General features: G+C 43.3%; 1 protein-coding gene across 1 annotated transcript in view; it reads right to left on the reverse strand.

The window, feature by feature from the left end:
* Positions 1–20,740, reverse strand: part of LOC134415778 (neural-cadherin-like) — a 53,908-nt gene that overhangs the window by 23,525 nt on the left and 9,643 nt on the right. The window contains exons 2-14 of the mRNA XM_063151659.1: positions 17,027–17,221; positions 16,358–16,583; positions 14,862–15,066; positions 14,378–14,489; positions 11,257–11,506; positions 10,219–10,361; positions 9,713–9,885; positions 9,199–9,367; positions 7,315–7,485; positions 3,850–4,022; positions 3,599–3,766; positions 2,438–2,687; positions 1,087–1,214 (exon numbers count right to left, since the gene is read on the reverse strand). Of these exons, the coding sequence (XP_063007729.1) occupies positions 1,087–1,214; positions 2,438–2,687; positions 3,599–3,766; positions 3,850–4,022; positions 7,315–7,485; positions 9,199–9,367; positions 9,713–9,885; positions 10,219–10,361; positions 11,257–11,506; positions 14,378–14,489; positions 14,862–15,066; positions 16,358–16,583; positions 17,027–17,221 (2,363 nt within the window). The remainder of the gene's footprint in view (positions 1–1,086; positions 1,215–2,437; positions 2,688–3,598; positions 3,767–3,849; positions 4,023–7,314; positions 7,486–9,198; positions 9,368–9,712; positions 9,886–10,218; positions 10,362–11,256; positions 11,507–14,377; positions 14,490–14,861; positions 15,067–16,357; positions 16,584–17,026; positions 17,222–20,740) is intronic.

The raw sequence follows: 20,740 nt of genomic DNA on the forward strand, positions 1-20,740 counted from the left end.
TTCTGAGGAAAGACAGATCACCTGAACAAATTTTTTCTAAGTATTTTGTTTATTTTTATATTAAAAGTGGAGAATTCGCAAACTGAAGAACATCTGTACCAGTGACATCAAGGCACATCAAGACCAGTATCTAATCTCCAACAGTGGCCAGTTAAGAAAGATCATGAATAACAGAAGGAGAGAGAATATATGGACTGGCATTTTCCCTGGTGTCTCCTCAGCTTCTAGTAATTCACTGTGCTTCTGATTAAAAAAAAAACAAAACCAAACAAAACCAAAACAAACAAAACCAAAACAAGCCCAAACAAACTAACTAACTAACTAACTAACTAATAATTTGGGTCCTGTTCAATGAGACTGAATAAATGAAAACCTCCACCAATGAAAGCTATTCACATTTTTCCCTTTAATAAAAGTCATTCTCTGAAAAAACACCAGTTCAGTCCCCACTCTTAAGTCATGTCCAGAGCAGCACCAACTGTTCTACCACACAGGTTGCTCTTCAGAAGCTACAAAATGACAGTTCCAGAACAGCAGAGTTCCCAGAGTCTCCACTAGCTAGAGTTTCTTCACAGAAGAGCTAGTAGGATTTTTAGAAATGGCTCAGGAAAATGCAAAGAAAATGAGCAATTCCCTTCAGAATTCTGCTCTTTCCTAGGCTTGGGTCATTATTACTATGATGGTCAAATGCTGGTTTGACCAATGATGGTGTTTAATTGACCATACTTAAAACGCTGTGAATAACTGACAATAATCGCTGATGGTCAATTAAAAAATGAGCTAAAGAGGCAGGAGTTTGAAAACATGTCCTGCAGCCACAGCCACTTGTCTTGTCATGGGAGCAGCCCAGAGAATCATGCAGCAGTGCTTTGTCATGGTTGCTGGATCAGGATGAGCTGCAGGACCCTGAGGTCACTTCTGGCATCTTCTCTCCTGCATCCCGTGAGAGGCACACCAGCCATAAGACACACAAATGCTTGACAAGTGCTGTAAGAACTGCTGGTGGCTCATTACCCTGCACGTTCTCACTAATTACAGTACCACAGCTTGAGTATGGTGAGGAAAGGAACTGGATTAAGGTCAAACCTCTCCATGTAGGCCAGAATCCAAGTCCATAGCTAACACCTGAACCACGGACGTGCCAACATCTGCTCCTTCTGGCACAGACGCCTCATAGTTAGAAGACATGAAGAAAGGAACATTGTCATTGACATCTGAAAAAGGAGGTGATGAGGATCATGGTAAGAAAATATTTTAAAACTCTTTTGTTTACTTTTGTGGTTTTTTGGTATTTTCCCCACAGTTGTATTTTGCTTGGAGGAAGGACTTTTAAGGATTATAGTAATAAGCAATCCTGCTCTGGGTTTTCTCATTCTCATGGTAGCAATCAGGAGACATTTTATAGACACTGGGCAGTTTCTGGGAAACAGTGGCCTGATCCCAGCTGAGATAGTGGCTAATGGTTTGACCAGAGATATACTAAGTCTGTAAATGCCAGGACCAGGAGGGCTTTCATCCACAGCTAAATTGCTGAAAAAGGATTTTTTCTTGTGAGCAGAATAAAGTTTCTGCCAAATTCTGGTACCAATAACTGCACTTCATGAAAAACCTTTTGGGACAGGATCCATAACCTACAATGAGGCTCAGACCCTGCGCTACAGCCTGGAGGGGTTTTGCATTGGTGGATTGTGAAAGACAGGACAATGCTGTGATAAACTGAAGCAGGAAAGTTGGATTCCCTTTCAAATTACTACCCCATTTTCATTTCCATGGTGGTGGGCAAGACAAATCTTTTTGCTGGAGACTTCATTTATTCATATTTTCATTTGAATGTCTGCCTAACAAAAGTAACTCCACTAATCCTGCAAAAACAGGGATTAATATCAGATTTATAGTTTTATGTGGATCTACTGGAACAGAGCCTTATGAAAAGATCCCACTATAAGGAGGTTTGGATCAAATTTTTGAAAATTGCATTTATCATAAGGATAAATTTCGTGCCTGTAATCTCAGTATGCAATGGAAAATACTGAATGTAACAAAAACCCCTAAACAGATATCCAACACAAACGTGGCCTATCTGAGCTGTTTTGCTTTCTACAGCACAGAGTATTTTCAGTAATACTCATCTCCTTTCAATAGCTTGGGAACAAGTACTAGATTTTTCCTCCTTTCGAAAGAAAATCTTTCTAAGTACCTTTACAGAACTACAGTGCTGCCTAAACATTCAAACAGCTCATTTTTGCACTATCACATCTCCACATTTGATGGCTGTACTTAGGAATTGCCTCAGACAGACCTCTTTAATGACTGCAGAACTATTTACAGTATAGAAAAATACAAAGTATTCTGAGGTGGCTTGGCATTTCATGGATATTACCTTAATTTATGGCATTATACTAAAAATAATATTTTTCTGAACAGCAGCAAAGCTTACCTGTTATATTCACACACACAGTGGCAAAGGAAGCTAAAGGAGTCATTGCTACGTTTTGTGCCCGGACTGTCAGGGTGAAAAACTTAGTAGTCTCAAAGTCAAGTGGTTCAGCGACTAGAAGAGAAGCAGATCCATCAGCTCTGTTTGGCTTCAGATAGAAACGAACTGGCATGTTAGTCTCTGGAACTTGACCCTCCTCCAGGTTATACGTGACCCTGGGATCACCAAGAGGGGATGTGGCTTTGATGGTCTGAAGAAGAAAAGAGCCACCACATACATTCATGAAGCACGGGGTTGCAAGTGTTGGGTGATGAGTTTGATGGCAGAAACACACACACATGTATGCTCTCCAAGAACATACTCGCCTATATGACTCAGGTAACAGACAAAACAGAAACATTTACAGAGCTGAGTTTTATTCTACAATATCTAGGTTTGGTGCAGGTGTTAAATCAACAAGAAATTTATCTGCCTGTAAATGTTTCAAGTCAGAACTGCAGCACAGCTATAGGAAATCCCTCCTCTCTGCTTCTTCCAACGCAAAACTGATCCATAAGGAGACCATTTCTCCACTGAATTGTACATTTTACTCTGCAAGTTACAGAAGAAAAACTCAAACCCTAAATTGTTTCCAAGTGCTTCAATATTACATGCAGGAGGAGGAAGGCTGGAATTATGTGGCAATATACAGAAGACTAAGTCTTCTGTCCTTAAAGACTAAATCTCTATGGGTTAAAAAGGAATTGGTTTGGGTTAGAAGAGTCCAAAGCAAGCTATGTCATTCCACACTCTTGTGCTAAACTGAGAAAAGCTTTAAGAAAGACACAAGCAGATAGCACAGCCACTGAGGATGAGGATGGAGAAGTGAGGAGCTGGCTCTTGGGAGGGAACACACAAGCATTTCTTTCTTTGGCAGTGCACAAGTCCTGTTCCTGTAATGTAAGAATTCACTGGGCAAACTGCTGCCAGCTGAAATGCCCCCCTGTTCTGTGACAGGTACGCCTGGCAAACTTTAATGGGTACAGAGCAGTGAAGGCTCATAAGGGCACAGTGCAATGCAGCAAGGCTGCAGAGCAGGCATCTGTGAACTTCTGACATAGAGCACAACAGAGGAAGAAGTGGAAATGAAGAGGGAGGGAAGTAATCAAACTTTTAACCTACCACAATCCTGGTGTCCCGAATGGTGTTTTCGGGGATGGTGACCCAGTAAGAGCTCTGTTCCCACTGTGGGGGCTGGCTCAGTGCACTGGTGACAGTCACCGTCAGCTCCACGGTGCTGCTTCTGTTCCCGCCGTCTGTGGCTACAATATAGCGGCTGATGCGCATTGTCTGGGAAACAGAGGCACGGGATGCTTGAAAATATTGCAATTAACCCTCTGCAATGGATTTGAGGAGCTGGACTCTCACATTACCTGGGGGAGTGGGCAATTCACGTACACCCAGCCTGTGCTGGGGTTGATCTGGAAGTATTCCAGCTGATGCTCTAGCATTGAGTATGTGACAGCAGCATTCACACCCTGGTCACTGTCGTGAGCTGCAACTCGGAGGAAACTCGTCCCCACCGGAGTGTCTTCGCTGAGGAAGTCTTTGAAAAGACAAAGATCCTGTCAGCAGGTCTGCTCTGGTTTAGCAGGCTGTATTGTAAAGAAATACCCCTGTAAAACATCATTGTTCCCTTCATGGGAGATTAAATGTTTCTGTACTGAAGCAGGTTATAAAGTACTGTCACCAACCATGTCTATAGTTCTCTTTCAGCTTCCCCTCCCTCTCCCCTGCCACGCTGGGTTGTTAAGTGAGCTGCTGGTGGTGCAGATTTACTGACACTGCTGCTGCCAGCACTGGTGCCACTCCAGGGTGGTGCTGGCAACCCCACAGCAGCTCACATGCCCACTGCTTTGGATCACAGCCCAGCCTGCTGGGCTCAGCTAATGATAAAAGCAGGTTGGTATCAAAGGGAATTCTGTGTGAATTGAATTAGTCTTGAATATGAGTGGTGCCAGCAGCACTGCCAGTGGGAGGCACTAGGTAATTGCAAAGCACAAAGACTCAGGTCACAGAAAAAATGCCTCCAGCCCCACAGTGTTTTGGAAAAACTGCCCAGGGCAAGGATCATTTTATGTATGTCTCTTTCCTTAAGTTTCACTCCCTGTTCCCAGAAATCCACCTGTGTCAGAAGTCGTGTCTTTCTGCCTGTAGTTCTAGAGAGACCAATCCTTCTTTGAACCTGCTCACGCAATTGTCATCTAAAAATCTGCTGGCAAAGTCATGCATTTGAAGAGCCCACTACACAGAAGAATAATTAATTTTGTCTTCCTAAGGCCTGATTTCTGGAAGGGACACCAACAAAATGATGGGAAATCATGAGCAGTCATTTCCTGCTCCCATCCACTCTGTGAAGCACAGTTTCATATGAAACCATCACATCCCTGCTGTCTGTGTCTCTTCCACACTCATCTTTACATTGCACTGATTTTTGGTCCAGCTCTTCCCTCTATCCTCAGCCATCCAGTGCCAATTCCTCTTTCAAGTAGCTACGTGTGCTTGCCTGATTGTGTTTTTGAGCTGTTTCCCTGTACTAAGGCTCCACCAGCTCAGGGTATTAAAGCTGACTGCGGGAAGGCTGTTGCAGTTGGGTTTAGGCAACCCAGCCAGTCTGTTAATTTGTGTCTTGTTCAGAAACTATTTCATATCTTTGATGTCCTTTATATGTGTGTCCTTTAGCATTTTTGATGTGGGATAATCAGAACTGCTTATGGAGCAGTCATGTTTTCTGTTTTGGTCTTCTCCTTTAATGCCTACAGTGTGTAGTAGTGGAGCAGTACATCTTTAAACAGCAGCAACCACTTGCTCTATGAGCAGTAATTTGAGATTTAATTGGCTTCACTTGTCCCTGTGCCATTTAACTGTCCTGGGATTCTTGTCTTTGGTATGTCAGTGACAGACAAGTAACAGACAAATCTCGCAAGAGATTTACCAGCACTAAGACAGATTAATGAAAATTGAATTAACTGCCATAAATCACTGTAAAATTCTCCTTTTTTGTGTTTAGGCTTGTGTGTGTGTGTGTGTATTTATGCTGTCTTTAACAGCCAAATTCAGTTAAATTGCATTGTAATAAAAAGGACAAAGTTACTTGGAAGGGTGGTAGTCTCTCATTTCAGGTGCTTTGCTTGCTTCTGACACAACTTTAATGTTTACTGTACCATCCCTACTACAGTTTAGCATTTCTTTAATGTCTGTTTCGCAGACAGATGATAAGATGCATGGCTGAATCAGGAATTTAACCAACATCCTAGTGCTGAGAGTAAAGAACCAGCAGTTGCCAGGATGAATAGAAACTAATGGCCTTTGATCTTGTTAGGGAAAAAGCTATTTTTAATTCTGTGACGTTCAAGCATTGATTACTTATGCAGAGACACTGGGAAAGTGCTAGGCATAAGGTGACCTCGTTATCTGCAGGTTTGCCATCTCAAACAGCTGCCTTTCTTCAGAACCTTTGCTAGTACCCTCTGTTCATGAAAAAAGAAAAAAACCCTGCCTGTTTCTCAAAGTGCTGAAGCCACCATAATCACAAATGCAACCTCTCAGCTTCACAGCTTTTGAAAAAGAATCCTGGGCAGTTTCACTTGAAGGACACGTGTGATGGTGGAATAAAAGGTTCATCTTTGCACAAACATTACCTCTACCTCAGGGACTCTCTGCTCCACTCAAAAATATTTCTCTCCAGAAAGATAATTCCTACTCAACTTCTCAGTGCTGCTTTGGCCAGGTTTGCAGAAGACACTGGTAAGACTGTAGAAATGGCTATTCCAAATCTACACATTTTAATGAATTTGGCACTTAGAATTAGTCACTACAAGATACTTTAAAAGGTGCAACACAATTTTCCTTCTGTCCTTGTACATAACTTTGAGATGTGGATGTATATTTAGCATATTTCCCAGCAGGTCACTTCTTGTTAAACTCCTAAAATATAAACATCCAACTTATTTTTGAATCCTTCTAAAATGCTGGCATCTGTGATGTTAAAGACAATTTTCTTATAAGCCATCTTCATTTTAGTAGGGCATTGGTCACTGCTTTGCCCTCCATGACATTTCCACACAAGTGGCAAAAAAACTCCAAAATGAAGCTGTTGGCAGATGCATCAGCAACATTTTTTTTTCCATTTTCAAGCAATTATGCGAGGAAGGACCTGTTCCAGTCCAACAGCTAGAGATTATACTCATGACTTGTGGATGACATTAAATGCAGAGAGTCCAAGTGTAATGAAATGCAGGATTCTACTGGAGAAGCATCAAGTCAAAATAAACAAAAGACTGATGTAAAGCATATCATGTGGGATGAAAAAGGGAATGTCACCAGGTCAAATGGGAAAAGCTAGCTCAGCAGGACAGACACAGCAGGCATTGGCTCCCAGCCAAAGGCAGCCTAGAAACCAAGGATTCTGTGCTGTTTGACAAGACATAAATGCCACTTCAGTCTATTCAAACAGAAATATCATGCTACAGAGACACAGATGACAATTGTACTTGTGGTCAGGGTTGATAATTTCCAAGCTAGGATGTCATGTTTTGTTTTGGGACATCAAATAAAAATTTAGCGTGGAAAAAAGCTGGGCAGAGAAAAGCTGCAGAGAGAAGGGATCAGACCTGCCTCATCTGTAGAAGTGAGTATGTAAATGTTTTTACATTTTTACAGTGACTAAAGAGCACTGGTTAATTCTGCTCATTCCTACTGATGATGGGTTAAACAGTAACTGGCTTAGTGGGAAACAAAGGAAGATTGGTCACCTAACAGACTGACTGCTGTTACAAGGAATAACCTCCTGGCCAATTCCCGTGGCAGCACTGGGACAAGCAGTTAGCAGCACTCACACTGGTAGCGGCTGTTCTCAAACTTGGGCTCGTTGTCGTTGAGGTCGGCGATGAGCACGGTGAGCTGGCACACGCCGATCAGCGGCTCCCGCGCCCGGTCCGTGGCCGTGACAGACAGAGTGTGCTCCCGCTGCTGCTCCCGGTCGAAACTCTGCGTGGTGGTGATGACTCCTGCCAACACAGACACTCCTGTGCTGCCTGCCACAGCCTCGGGACTGGGTCTGCAGAGAGCAACCCGCACAACTCCTGCACAAAAGGAAGCTCTGGCTGCGTGCAGCACAGCCGTGAGGCTCGATCCTCACCGACCCTGCAATGCGTTCTTGGACTAGACCAACTCCAGTTCTCTTGTCTCTCCTCTCCTCACATGCCACATTTTCCTGCTGCCCTCATAAAAAGCTCAGTCTGAGTATCTTGTTATCTCATGGTTCATGGAGCACAGGACTTTCTCCTTCTCATTGAAGAGCCTCTCTAGGTTTAGTCCAAGTAACTGAATCAGCTCATTATTGCTTGAGGAAGAGTCACAGCACAGAAGACACAGCGACATGACCAAAGTAACCTCTGCTACAGGAGTTGGAGGCTGTCTCATTGAACAGATTAAAATTGGGTAAAATCGTATAGTGGATAAACCAAACCATTTCCTCCAAATCTTCAGGTTGTCCTCCCTACTAATCAAGTCTCTCCCTACCTCAGCTATTTTCTTCTGGTTAGCAGATTTCAAACTGACCTTCTTGAGGCCATTTCTAGACCTATTTTTCTCCCTATGCTCAGAGTTCTTCAGCTCTGTTGTTATCCTTTCCAATCTCCTGCACAGTCCTGGAGATAACAATATCCCATTTTCCTATTTTGACTATAGAAACATCAACAACTACATAACATCTTCATTTGAAATAAATCATATATAAATACATCATTGCCCTGTTCTGGTATGAGGGTTTTGCCTGCAGTGCACTGGATTTCCTATTTGTGCATGAAATGAGAAATAAACTGTGGCCACATCATAGGGAAGAATAAACTTTACCTGTAAAAATCATAATTTCTGCTGTGCATTTTTATAGCTACTCTTGATCCAAATAAGAAGGTAATTGATACAGAACACATTTCTATCTTCTTATTGAACTGGGATTGGTTTCCCTATTTAATTTGCATTTGGAACCCTCAATAGAAGAAGGATGTAGATCTGTGAATCCAGAAGAGGGACATGAAGATGATCAGAGAGTTGGAAACCTCTCCTGTGAAGACAGACTGAGCTGGGATTTTTCAGCCTGGAGAAGAGAAGGTTCCAGGGAGACCTTACAGCACCTTCCAGTACCTAAAGGTGGCTTACACAACATCTGGAGATGGTCTGTGGGCATATAGTGATATGAAAAATGGTAATGGCTTTAAACTGAGGGAGAACAGGTTTAGATTAGGAAGAAATTCTTTACTGTGAGGGTGGTGCGACACTGCCCAACACAAGTTGCCCAGGGAAGCTGTGGAAGTGTTCAAGGCCAGGTTGGATGAGGCATTGGGCAACCTGGTCTAGTGGAAGATGTCCCTGCTCACAGCAGGGGTGTTGGAAATAAATAATCTTTTAGGTCTTTTCCAACCCAACCCATTATATGCTACTATGATTTGAATCACTACAACCTTCATTAAATCTAATCTAATCTAATCTAATCTAATCTAATCTAATCTAATCTAATCTAATCTAATCCTATCTAATCGATGTGCATGGGTATTTACATACCCTGAGCATTTTCCAGTGTTTATCCTATAAACTGTCACAGCTAACCCTGCCGTTACATGGTTAAGCATAAGCCCACATGAACATACTGATACAGAGGCATTTTTATTACAATACAACGTACAATTTTCATTTTTTCTCAGTAACCTAAAGCTACTGACCTGTGTCTGGATCAATGCTGAAGCCAAGGGAAGCTCCATCTCGGTGCATGAGCCCATACTTCACCTCTCCATTGATGCCAAGGTCTGCATCATAGGCTTCCACCTGCAGCACATGCGTGCCTGGAGGCTGGTTCTCCAGAACCCAGGTGCTGTCACTGTAGTAAGCGCACTAAAAACACACCCAAACATCCGACCCTAAATATTACACAGAGTCACGTGAATCTGCTGCAGAGTGTCAATATTTCTTCCAGCAGGTCTGGGAAAAACTTGGAAGGAAATCACTACTATTACTTATGCACACAAAGAAATCAATCTCTAAGGGAGAGGAAGGGAAAAGGAGGATGAAGATTTTACACTTCCTCTAGGAAGAGAATTGTCTTCTGTTCACTTACAAGTTCCTTCTGCTCTGCACACACAGACCCTTCAGCCCACCAGCAGCCACCAGTAGCAATAGAGACTATTACCCCAGTTATAGTTTAGATGGGAAAAGAGTATCTGCAGAAAGACATCTCACCTCTCTAAAGACAGGCTTGTTGTTATTAACGTCATTAATTCCTACAATAACCTCAGCAAAACTGCTCAGAGGAGTGGGTCCCCCCGAGGCATTGTCATCTATGGCAGTGACATTCAGGGTGTACTGTGGCCCTTTCAGGCTGGGTGGTGGGTTTCTGCGGAGTTTAATGATACCTGAATTTGGAAGCATAAAGCATCATGTTAATTTACTCTGTAAACACACAAAATCAAGTGAGCATCACATTTCTTTGAACAGTTACTGTATTTTGGTACAAAGCACAGTAACTGTTCATGTTAGTCTGCACAGACTTGGACCAGGATCCCAAGTTTTGGCTGATAGTTAAAGAACAACCATCATATCAAAGAACTAATGCTCACTGCTACAAAGCATTCCCATCTGCGGATTATATAAATACGGAGCTTTCTTATGGTTCTTGAGACACAGGTGGGGCAGAGTCAATAGAGATTAGACAGTAAATACCCGAGTTCTAAACCCTCTTTCCTTACCTTTCTGGCTATCCAGCTCAAAGTTGCCCTCCTCATTGCCCCCTGTAATCAGATAGAGCAGCCCGTCCCCATCAGGGTCCTCTGCCCGAACAGTCGCCACCAAGGTGCCGGGACCAGCATCTTCCGAAAGGAAGGTCCTGTAACTGATGGACACAAGGGAGCAATGGCAGCGCACAAGTGTCAGAATAACCATCACCCTCTTAACCATCAGCAACAGTATGAACTCACTATGAATGGCTTTTTAAAGCTTTGGGCATGCAATCATGGAATCTTAAATTGGTTCAAGATATGACTTAGGTCTTCTTTGTTCGACATTTGGTACTTATTTTGGGATTGTAATCCTGTACCTTTGGTATACCTAATTTTGAAGGATCCTTTGGAGTATAACAATGTGCACCATAATAAGTTGTACTGTAAAACAGGATCATCTATCTACTAAAGTTGAGAAAAAGGACTAGTATCTGCCATGCAGTGTTTCTTATGCCCCTATATATTAATGGAAAGCATCAGATACTACAGAGATGAATGTAAAATAGTATTTAATTTTATAAATAAATATATGTATGTTTTGTATTTAAAATATGTTCAGACTTCAAAATTGTGCAAAGAATAGAAATTGTCTTGATTGAGGACAGGAAAGAAAAGGAAGTCTTAAAGAAGCAGGAGCTCATGAAATTAGCTTACAATACAATCTTTTGGTGCTAAAATTAAATTTTAGTAGTAGTTTGCTAACTACCATATTTATTTGTCACCTATTTATACATGGATAATCACTTTGAGACCTAGGAGTCAACACAGTCAAAATCATTCCCTGTATAGACAGGTCTTTGATTCATTCTGTTCTCTCTCTATAAAATCAATATACTGGTATCACAAATGATGTATTTTTTAATATACACTCTAGAAATGAAAGTCCAACTCCTAAAGCCTTTCTATATAGAAATTACCCTTCAATTTCACTGGTATTTACAGGTGCACAAAGGTTACATGTCAGACCAGCACCATTTAAGAGCAGGGCAGGGGCTGAGGGTGCCTTACAGGGCCTGGGAGAAGACGGGAGCCTCGTCGTTGACGTTGGCCATGCGGATGCGCACAGACGCCGTCCCCGTGCGAGGGGGGTGTCCTCTGTCCACAGCGATCACCACAAACTCGTACATGTGGTTGGCTCGCTCAAAGTTCAGCCTCTGGTTAGAATTGACGACCCCGTGACGTGTGATGGAAAAATCAGTGCTCTGGATGAAGTAAGAGATCTCAGAGTTGGAGCCAGAGTCGCAGTCGGTTGCAAACACTGTTAGAGAACACAATTAACAGAACAGTCATACTGCAAAGGAGGCTTGGTTATGCTGTTTGCCACCAAGCCAACTCTGGTTTTTTGTCAGTTTTTGAGAACAGGCATCACCTAAATCTGTTTCATGCACAAAAGGTTTTTTTTGTTGTTTTGTTTTTGTTTTGTTGTTGTTGTTTTTTGTGGTTAGAGTCTGAGAACTTAGGAGGAGGCTGGGAGCGAAAAATCAAAACAACTCTTCCCTCTGCTCCAACCCAACCCGAGTGATCTCAGTCAGGGGAATTTGCTAGAGCTGTGATCCCAGCACTGCACAAAAGGCTTTGCACAAATAGCAGTCAACACTGGTAATTAGCACACAATCAGTATGCACGTTTGTTAACATTATCAGTCATAAACTGGTTCCCCGCTCTTTCCAGGAATGCTATGTTCAAATTCAATTAGCTCCCAGCCAGTTATATACTTTTTAATTACCTGGCACTTCAAGGTACGAAGAATGATTAAACATTCCCCCCCAGTAAGTGTTTATTCAGTACACTGCGTGCCCCATCTGCTCAGCACAACAAAGCATCAAAAGTGATTTTTAAGAGCAGAAGCTCACCTCTCCAATTACCTTGCAGTTTTTCTAGCCTAACAGCGAGGCTTCACATCATTCCCACACTGTTAATAAACAAACTCCTTATTCTACCAGTAGGATCCAGATGCAGCCACCGTGGCAGCCTTGTGCAAGCAGAACAGTGACTGCAGCGTGTGGACACCCCAGCAAACAGCTGCAGCACCATCCACAGAGGGGTGGCAGAAACAACCTGCCTCTATCAGAATACTAACTCAAAATAGGAAAAGAGCAGAGAATGATTTCAAAAGTACACTGAAGAACTGCTCTACTTAGCTGCAAAAAATTTCAACTGCATATGCCTATGGAAAGTTACTCATCTTTGTTTACAAGGATATTTAGAGTGGTTCAATATCTTGTTCAAAATCTCTCCAAATCCTGCTGTGAATAAATGTTTGTATTACAGACTACAAAATCAAGGGCTTTAGTGTTAATCACTCTCTTGCTGCACTGACAGACAAAACACAAAAACTAAAATGACAGTGATTTAAAACTGCCAAATGTAGTGGTTAAGTATTGTTGTTAGAAAGGCATGCAGAATGTGAAAATTTTTTTTATTTGAAAAATTCAGATTTAATCTACAGCCATTAGTGAGCCATTTAACCACTCACAGAAATACATTCTATGTGCTTAATGATATGCTTCTTTTCCCCCAGATGTTTTCTGGCAAATAGGGAATGTGGCACTTCTACATGACAGAAACATGCCTTACTTCCCAATAGCACCTGGGAATCCCATTCCTCTCCGTTTTGTTCCATCCTGGAAACTGGTGTGCCTTGCAAAGGATATTTTAAGGATCATATGCCAGGCACAAGCAGCTCTGTGCTGGCTTTGCACACGTTTTGAACTAGCTTAGTGCGAGATAACCCTGGCTCAAAAGCTGACTGAGCTGCAGCTACAGCTCCAAGCCTTGTCCTGCTGGCACAGTGATGCAGCTGAAGGTTTATGGGTCATTCTGAGGCTGCAACATCCCATCCCTCAAGGAGCTACAGTGAGGGTAAGAGCTCTTTGTCTTTTTTCCTGAGACACTTGCCTTGGCAGTCAGAGTTGGTGGCCCAGGTCTCATCCTGCACAAGGCACAGCTCCCTTGCAGCCACCAACAACCCTGCTCATCCCTTCCACAGCAAGTGAGTCTTCACACACTCATTTCCACTGACTGCCACTATACTTCCACCTCACGTTTTCTTTTCTAAGATGCTCTTTCTGTTGAAATGTACCCCATGTGGCAAGACAACAACGTGGGATGCAATTGCACAGCTTTGACATTATGCTTTCTTTGGACATGGGGCATAAGTTTTTTCCCCCACAAGTGGAATTTTTATGAGCTTTACAAGTCCTCTGGACAGAAGAATATCCATCTCTTTAAGGAGAATCACGTGCTTAGGAATTTTAGGATTTGGTTATTCTGATAAATTTCTTTCTTCTCAAGAGCAATTAAATCTAAAAATTAGGTCTGACAAGCTCTGAACTCTCTTTGCAAATGTTTAGAGAAAGCAGGCCCTGCAGACCCCTGACACAAGGGAAGCTAAACTTCTTATCACCTCTGCAACCTGCAGAGTTCAGCTCCAGCTTTGGGAAATTTACATTTTCATCTTTTTGCTAAGTCTTGCCTTGGCACATACCCATTTCTCAGAGTCCACACCCCCTGAAGTCTTTTATCAGCATACCATTTTAGCCTCTAAAAATGTCACCTGTGCATTCAGGGTTTATATGCAAGTGACACATGGCCATGTTAAAAACAAACATGGGATGATGACTGGTAAGCCACAACCATAAATTTAAATTCACAGACTTTCAAAATATTTTTCCTTTAACACTTTGAAAGTCAGTTATACAGCATTAATGCCTATTTGACAAAGCAAGCTGCCCATTAAAAAAGCCCAGGTTTTTTTCTTAACACATTAAGGAAAGTAAAACTAATTGTAGCTGCTTCTGGCACACAAAAAGATTACCAAGATGAGTTAAAAGACAGCTACAACATTTAAAGGAAATGAAGTCACTTCCTATCAGCTGCTTTAACTGCCCTTGGATAGCACAGGATCTCTCCTTGGGCACAGCACAGTGATCTTCACCTGAAGACATTCACAGCTCTACTTCCAGGATAGCTAAGAGTCACCCCCAGACTGCCAGGAAAGCTGCCATCCACACCTTACCAAGGCAGTGCCTGCGGAAGAGAGCACTTCCTCACGGCCAGACCATGGAAAGGTAACAAACTAGCAGGCCTGTGGCAGGACTGAAGTGAGAGGTGACAGGATGGTCCCCACCTTGCAGAAGAGACGTGCCAACGGGAATGGTTTCGGGAACATTGTCTCTGCTGTAAATGGAGTGCTGGAACTCAGGGGAACAGTCGTTTTCATCGGTGATATGGACCATGACCTGAGGAAAAAGGACACACTGAGAGTGGATTTTAGCCCCTACACTGCTAAAGGAGCACCTCTTTCTGGACACTGCAGTGGCACTCAGTGCTTTTGCTGTGCCATCCTTACACCTCTGATGCTATTCTTCTCACCCTACTCCTGGAACACAGAGAAGTGTTTTCTCCTCCACTCCCAAGACGGGAGGCAAAGCCAAAGAGTACTAACAAGAGGTTTTTGCAGAGCCCAGATGTGAACCCAGGTCAGAGCCCAGATCTCTGCTGTACTACAAGGCTCCCTGCTGCCCAGCATCCTCACTGGGCTGTCCATCTGTGTAACTGGTCCTGGAGCAAGGGCTGGCAGACCATGGGTAGGAGTGAAGAGATTCCAGTACCTCAGTCACACTGCTGAGAGTGCTCTCAACTTCCATGGCTTTCAGAAGGAGGTGGTAGAGGTGGTGCTCGCTCTCGTAGTCCACGGGGTGGGTCAGGCTGAGCTCTCCACTCTCTTGCCTCACCCGGAACAACCCAGAGGGGTTGGTCAGGAGAGTGTAGGAAAGAGGCTGGCTCTGGAAAGAAACAGCCTCAACAACTGCTACTCTGCAAAGAACGAGAGAACAACATTTGCTTCAAAACAATACCAACAAAAGCTGTCTCCTCAGCAGCAAGAGGAGGATGGGGTGAGGAAAGGTGTCTTGCTCACTCTCTGTCAATGTTTGGCTCAGTTTTGTATCCAGACTGGAAACCACTTTTGCTACAGGGAGCTCATCTACCTTCTCTTCTCTCACCAAACTTATTCACCAATATAGTAGTGCTGAAATAAAAAACCATTTCAACCCCCACTACCACTAAAACATCTTTTCCTTCCCTATTGTAGCCTTTGAAATGACAGCACTTATTCCTGAATAACTGAGAAACTGGTTTACCCCCACTTCTGAGTTTCTCTGTAGTTGTATATTTAGAAAAGAAATGAGTTTAGACATGGATGGAAAACCCATGGAGCACAGGGCTTTCAGATCCTGCTGTCCACCTTGGCAGGATATCAAAGGAATATTTGCCTCCCTACTGTGACTTGTGTTTTGAAGCTCCACCTCTCACACCAGTCTTTCACCAGCATAATACACTTTTAGCTCATCTCACTGAAAGCTCCTGTGAAGTAGAGAAATTCCCTTCCTCCTTCTCATTCAGTCTCTCTTAAGGATTAGTGGCACATCTCCAGCAATTTTTTCCTAGGTCATCAGTTTATTTTGAGGTTTCCTGCTCCTTAGAGGCCTTATGGCACTGTTCCACCTGCTCCTTAGAGGCCTTAAAGCCCATTCTTCTCTCAAGTAGCTGAACAGTGACAATAAACCCAGAGCCAGCTTGAGAGCATCTCCCCACTGTGGCTTGGCTTTGCCACTCTCCATGCAACAGCAGAGCCCCTTGGAGACTGAGCTTTACCTATTTGCACTTCACACTGCTGCTGTTATCTCAAAAGTATGGCAATGATTTGTCTTTCTAGAAATTTAAATACAAGTCAAACAGGACACAAACAACTCCAGATCTGGTTAATTAAAAGACTGTTTTTCGAGCATTTGTTTAAGTCACTAGGAGATGCATAGCCAGTAGTTTGGCTGTTCTAATTCACAATGCAATGCACTAAAACCCCAAAAGCATTAAAATAATTCCAGCATCCCAGACTACATGTGACACACGGAGACCCATGTCACACTGGAGAAACATCAAAAGAGGCATAATTTCTTTTAGAAAACACAACATTAATTTTAAAGTGTGATAGACAAATGCATATGCATGGCCCTAGGAAGCAAATCACAACAGTTTCACCCTGTTGTGCTCTGTGAAGCCCCTCTCAGACTGCAGGGAGGGAGTCACCCAACCAAGCACAACTCACTTTTCTCCAGCTGGAGTGTTTTCAGGGACAAACACGCTGTAGGACATGTTAGTGAACTGCGGAGGGCGGGAGCCGGCCAGGATGGAAACGGAGGCGTAGGGGCTTCGGTTGCCCTGCTCATCAGAGGCTTCCACAGTCACCACGTACTCCTTGTTCCACGTCAGAGGCAGACCAGTGGTCATGATCATGCCAGTGTCCTTATCCACTTGGAATCGCTCGTCACCACCTACCAACACAGGCACAAAGCTGCTCAGAGACATGCCCCACAGCAAGGGCATTGGCACCTTCACCATTTCAAAGTAAGCCATCCTCAACTCATCCACCTCTGTCCTTGGATGCACTACTTTTTACCTTTCCAGTTGTTCACCTTATCTTTCACACACACTGTTTTGCTGACCAGCAGTGTAAAAGAGACAAGAACAAGTAAGAAATGGAGCCTTAAGCTAACAATAAAGCTGCCATCAATTTCAAAATAAGCAAAGAAAATGGCGAGACGGAAGATTCCCATCCATGTAACTTTTACTTACAGCACTTCCAGGTTCTGTTTGCTGTACTTGTTGTATCTTTAAGGATTCCCCATGGGAAAAATTTACCCATGAAATTGTAAACTCGGTAAGAAACATTTGCAACTAAAGAGAATTTCACCTTTTGCTTTCAGACTGGCCGTACCTGCAGTGAGAGTGTAGGTTATGGCAGCAGAGGCGTTCTCAGGGCAGCTGCAACGCGCTGTGAGCTGGTAGACGAGCGCGCCTTTGCGCGCATCGGGGTCGACGCGCGCCAGGTACGGGTACGGGTACATGGCCCAGGACAGCAGCTCCTCCTCGGGGGCAAGGAGGGTCACGTGGCACAGGTACCAGTCATCATCTGCAAAACACACGCGCACTTCCACACAGCTTGGTCTCCAGCTTAATGCTAAGATCTTATCCATCAGTATCTGTAAACAAACTGAGAAGGAAGCTTCCACTGCAAAGGACATGTAGAGATTTAATCACGCTATTTTTTACCTCCAGGGAGACCTATATTCAAGCCTTTTTTTAATTCACAGCAAGTCACTAACAGATGCTAAAGTTATGTATGGGCTCCTTGAAGAAATTTTCCTAAGCACATTTGTGTTCTAAAAGTGGCCTTAAGATTTGACTACAAATTAAAAAGAATATATTATGGAATGTAGAGAATAAAGTTGAATAAAAAGAGAAACTACATGTAGAAAGGGGGTATGTAGAAAGGTACATAGGAGAAATGTACTTTTTCTGCCTGTTAAAATATGATCACATACTTCAACAAACTGCATTGAGGTTGCAGGTCTGTTAAGGGCTGCACCACTACACAATGAAACCCCCACCCAGGTGTGTGTGTCTCATACAGGAAACCCTTCAACTCTGCCTTCAAGAAGGCCATTTCACACAGGATGGAAGAAGGAGCACATGGACAAAACCAGCACCAAAAGCCAGAAATTCCAAACAATTTTAGGTGTGTGTCTCAGGGATGTGATACTGAATAAAAGGCTACCCACAGACAGACATTCCCTGACACACCAGACCTGCACTTACAAGCAGCCTTACCCTGCAGTAAAAATACATGCTAGACAAATTTCCCAGAGATAATTGTTTCCAGGAAGGAAAAACTTTGCTAAATTTTTGTGGGGTTTTATAGTATTTAAAATCATTTAAGACATGGTTTCCTTAGTTTTCTTATATTACATGGTTTCTGGTTTTCTCATGTACCAGCACTGATTACAGGAGAACATTGGTTCACTTTTTTTTCTCTGTATTGCTGTGTAGGACAAGGCACAACCCACAGCATGAGGCTGTAGCTCATAAGAGCAGCTGGAGCAGTCACTGTTTTATCTACACCCAAGAAGGAGGGTTGGCAAATACATGTCCTAATTCAGCCTGTTACAGACAGTTTTATTTTGCTAGTAAAGGGATGAAAACTTGTAGGCATGAGCATTTAAAGATATTTTTATTCATTTATTGATCTAATTCGGGCAGTTCTAATTTCTGCAGAGATTGAATGTCTAGTCAAGTATTTTTCCCTTATAGTGAAACTTGCAGAATTATTTTAAAAATAGCAATTATACAGATTATTCTTAATATTGCTCCATGTAGGTGATCCAATTGTTAAGTACCAATCAATAATGAGGTCCTAATCCTGCTGCAGGTATTGTAAAAGCCACCAAAAGTCAACAGTAAAACAAAGATTTATGTTTTAAAAAAGACAGACAAGGGAACAAATTTCACTGAGTTCAGGACAGCATGTCAGAGAAAATATTTGTGTTGCTCAAATTAACCATAATTTTCTGGACTTTTACAAACACTTCACCTTCCCTCTCTATGAAAGGTGTATTTAAATAGAAACATAGAAGAATTTAGGTTGGAAAATACTCTAAGATCATCAAGTCCAACCATTAACCTGGTACTGCCAACTTAACAACTAAACCTGGGTTCACCATCCCTGGAAATGTTGAAAAGGCATGTGCACATGGAATTGAGGACATGATTCAATGGTGAACATGGTGCTGGTGCTAGGTTGACAGTCAGACTTGACCATCCTAAAGGTCTTTTTGAACCTTAAGAATTCTACAATTCCTTGAGACCATGTCCCTAAATGCCACATCCACATGTCTTTCAAATACCTCCAGGATGGTGACTGAAACACTTCCCTGGACAGCCTGTTCTACTGCTTGGCAACCCTTTCTGTGAGAAATTTTTTCCCTAACATTGACTCTAACCCTCCCCTGGCAGGGTTAAACTTGGGGCCATTTCCTCTTGTGCTACCACTTGCTACTTGGGAGAGGAGACCGAGCCACTCCTGGCTTCAGCCTCCTTTCAGACATTGCAGAGAGCAATAGAGTCACCCCTTGGCCTCCTGCTCCAGGCCAAACACCCCCAGCTCCCTCAGCCTCTCCTCACAGGACTTGTGCTCCAGACCCTTCCCCAGCTCCGCTGCCCTTCTCTGGAAATGCTCCAGCCCCTCAGTGTCCTTCCTGAATTGAGGGCCCAGAACTGGACACAGCCTTGAGGTGTGGCCTCACCAGTGCCCAGTACAGGGGGATAATCCCTGCCATGGTCCTGCTGGCCACAGCATTGCTGATATAGACCAGGATGTCATTGGCCTTCTTGGGCACCTGGACACTGCTGGTTCATGTTCAGCCCTGTGACACTTAACAAAGCCTCAGATCACAGACTGAAGGGATGGGTGAGGGTGGCAGGACCTCTGGAGGGCATCTGGTCCAACCACTCAGCTCAGGCTGGGCTACCCAGAGCTGGCTGCCCAGAAAAACGTCCACAAGGCTTCTGAATATCTCCAAGGAAGGAGACTCCAAAACCTCCCCAGGCAATCCGGTGAACTAAAGTTCTAGGGGCTGGATTTCAAGAAAGACCATCTGGAAAGTGTCCAGAGAAAAGCCAAGAGCATAACCAGAAAGAATGCCCTTCAAGAGAGGGGAAAAGACCTGGAGATTTTCAGGAGACTGCAAGAGACATGCAAACATTGATATAAGAGGCTTAAGGACTAAGGTATGAAGTCAGTCAGCTGTTCTGTAACCTGCAAACCAAAAAATAGCTAGTTCTTATTCTGAAGGAAAAGACTGGCATTAGATGTTGGGCGGATTGCCTCAGCATGTTTTTAAATGTAAGGACAAGGGAGCCCTTGACAGTGGCCAGAGGGGTGAGACAGCCTCCACCACTGAGTCTTTAAGACCTGACCAGACAAATATCTGCTGGCAATCACTTTGCTGTGACCAAACCTGCCCCTAGGCAGGGGCACAGAACCAGCAAGACTGTTAAATCCTTTCCATCACACAATAATCTCCCTGCCCTTCAGCTTCTGCATCTCATTGATTTTTGAGGCATATATGTCCACATGTCACTCATTCCCCTGCAGCTTCAAGGAACTTCTAACACAAACATTCTTGGGACTTCGTGTTTTATCTTTGCTGTTTGCTTAAGGGTAAGAAGTGAGAAAAGGAGTGACTGGCAGTCTACAAACATCCAGCACCACACATGAAAGGAAAAACCTGGGATGAAGCCAAACCTGGAGGGCTGTAGTACAGCAGCAGGGGTAATAAACTTCAGCTATAGGGTGGAATATCTTTCTGCAGCTGAGACCTGGCTCACTCCTTCAGGCCCTCAGCATTTATTTCAGATTTTCAGACTTAAAGCTGTTTTCTCCATGCAAATAACAAAATTTAAATTGAAGCAACCTGGAAGCATGCTGACAAAACAGTCCAGGTTATATCTATATAGATCAGAGCTCTAATTCTAGCAAGGCATAAATGGAAGAAAATATGGTTACAAAGAACAGATTTTATCAATTCAAGTCCAAAACCCTAAAAAAGCAGTGTTGAACATGGTCTGGAGAGTGATAGGAGGTCAGTCAAAC

This window comes from Melospiza melodia, chromosome 1, assembly GCF_035770615.1.
Source record: "Melospiza melodia melodia isolate bMelMel2 chromosome 1, bMelMel2.pri, whole genome shotgun sequence".
NCBI classification, from domain to species: domain Eukaryota; kingdom Metazoa; phylum Chordata; class Aves; order Passeriformes; family Passerellidae; genus Melospiza; species Melospiza melodia.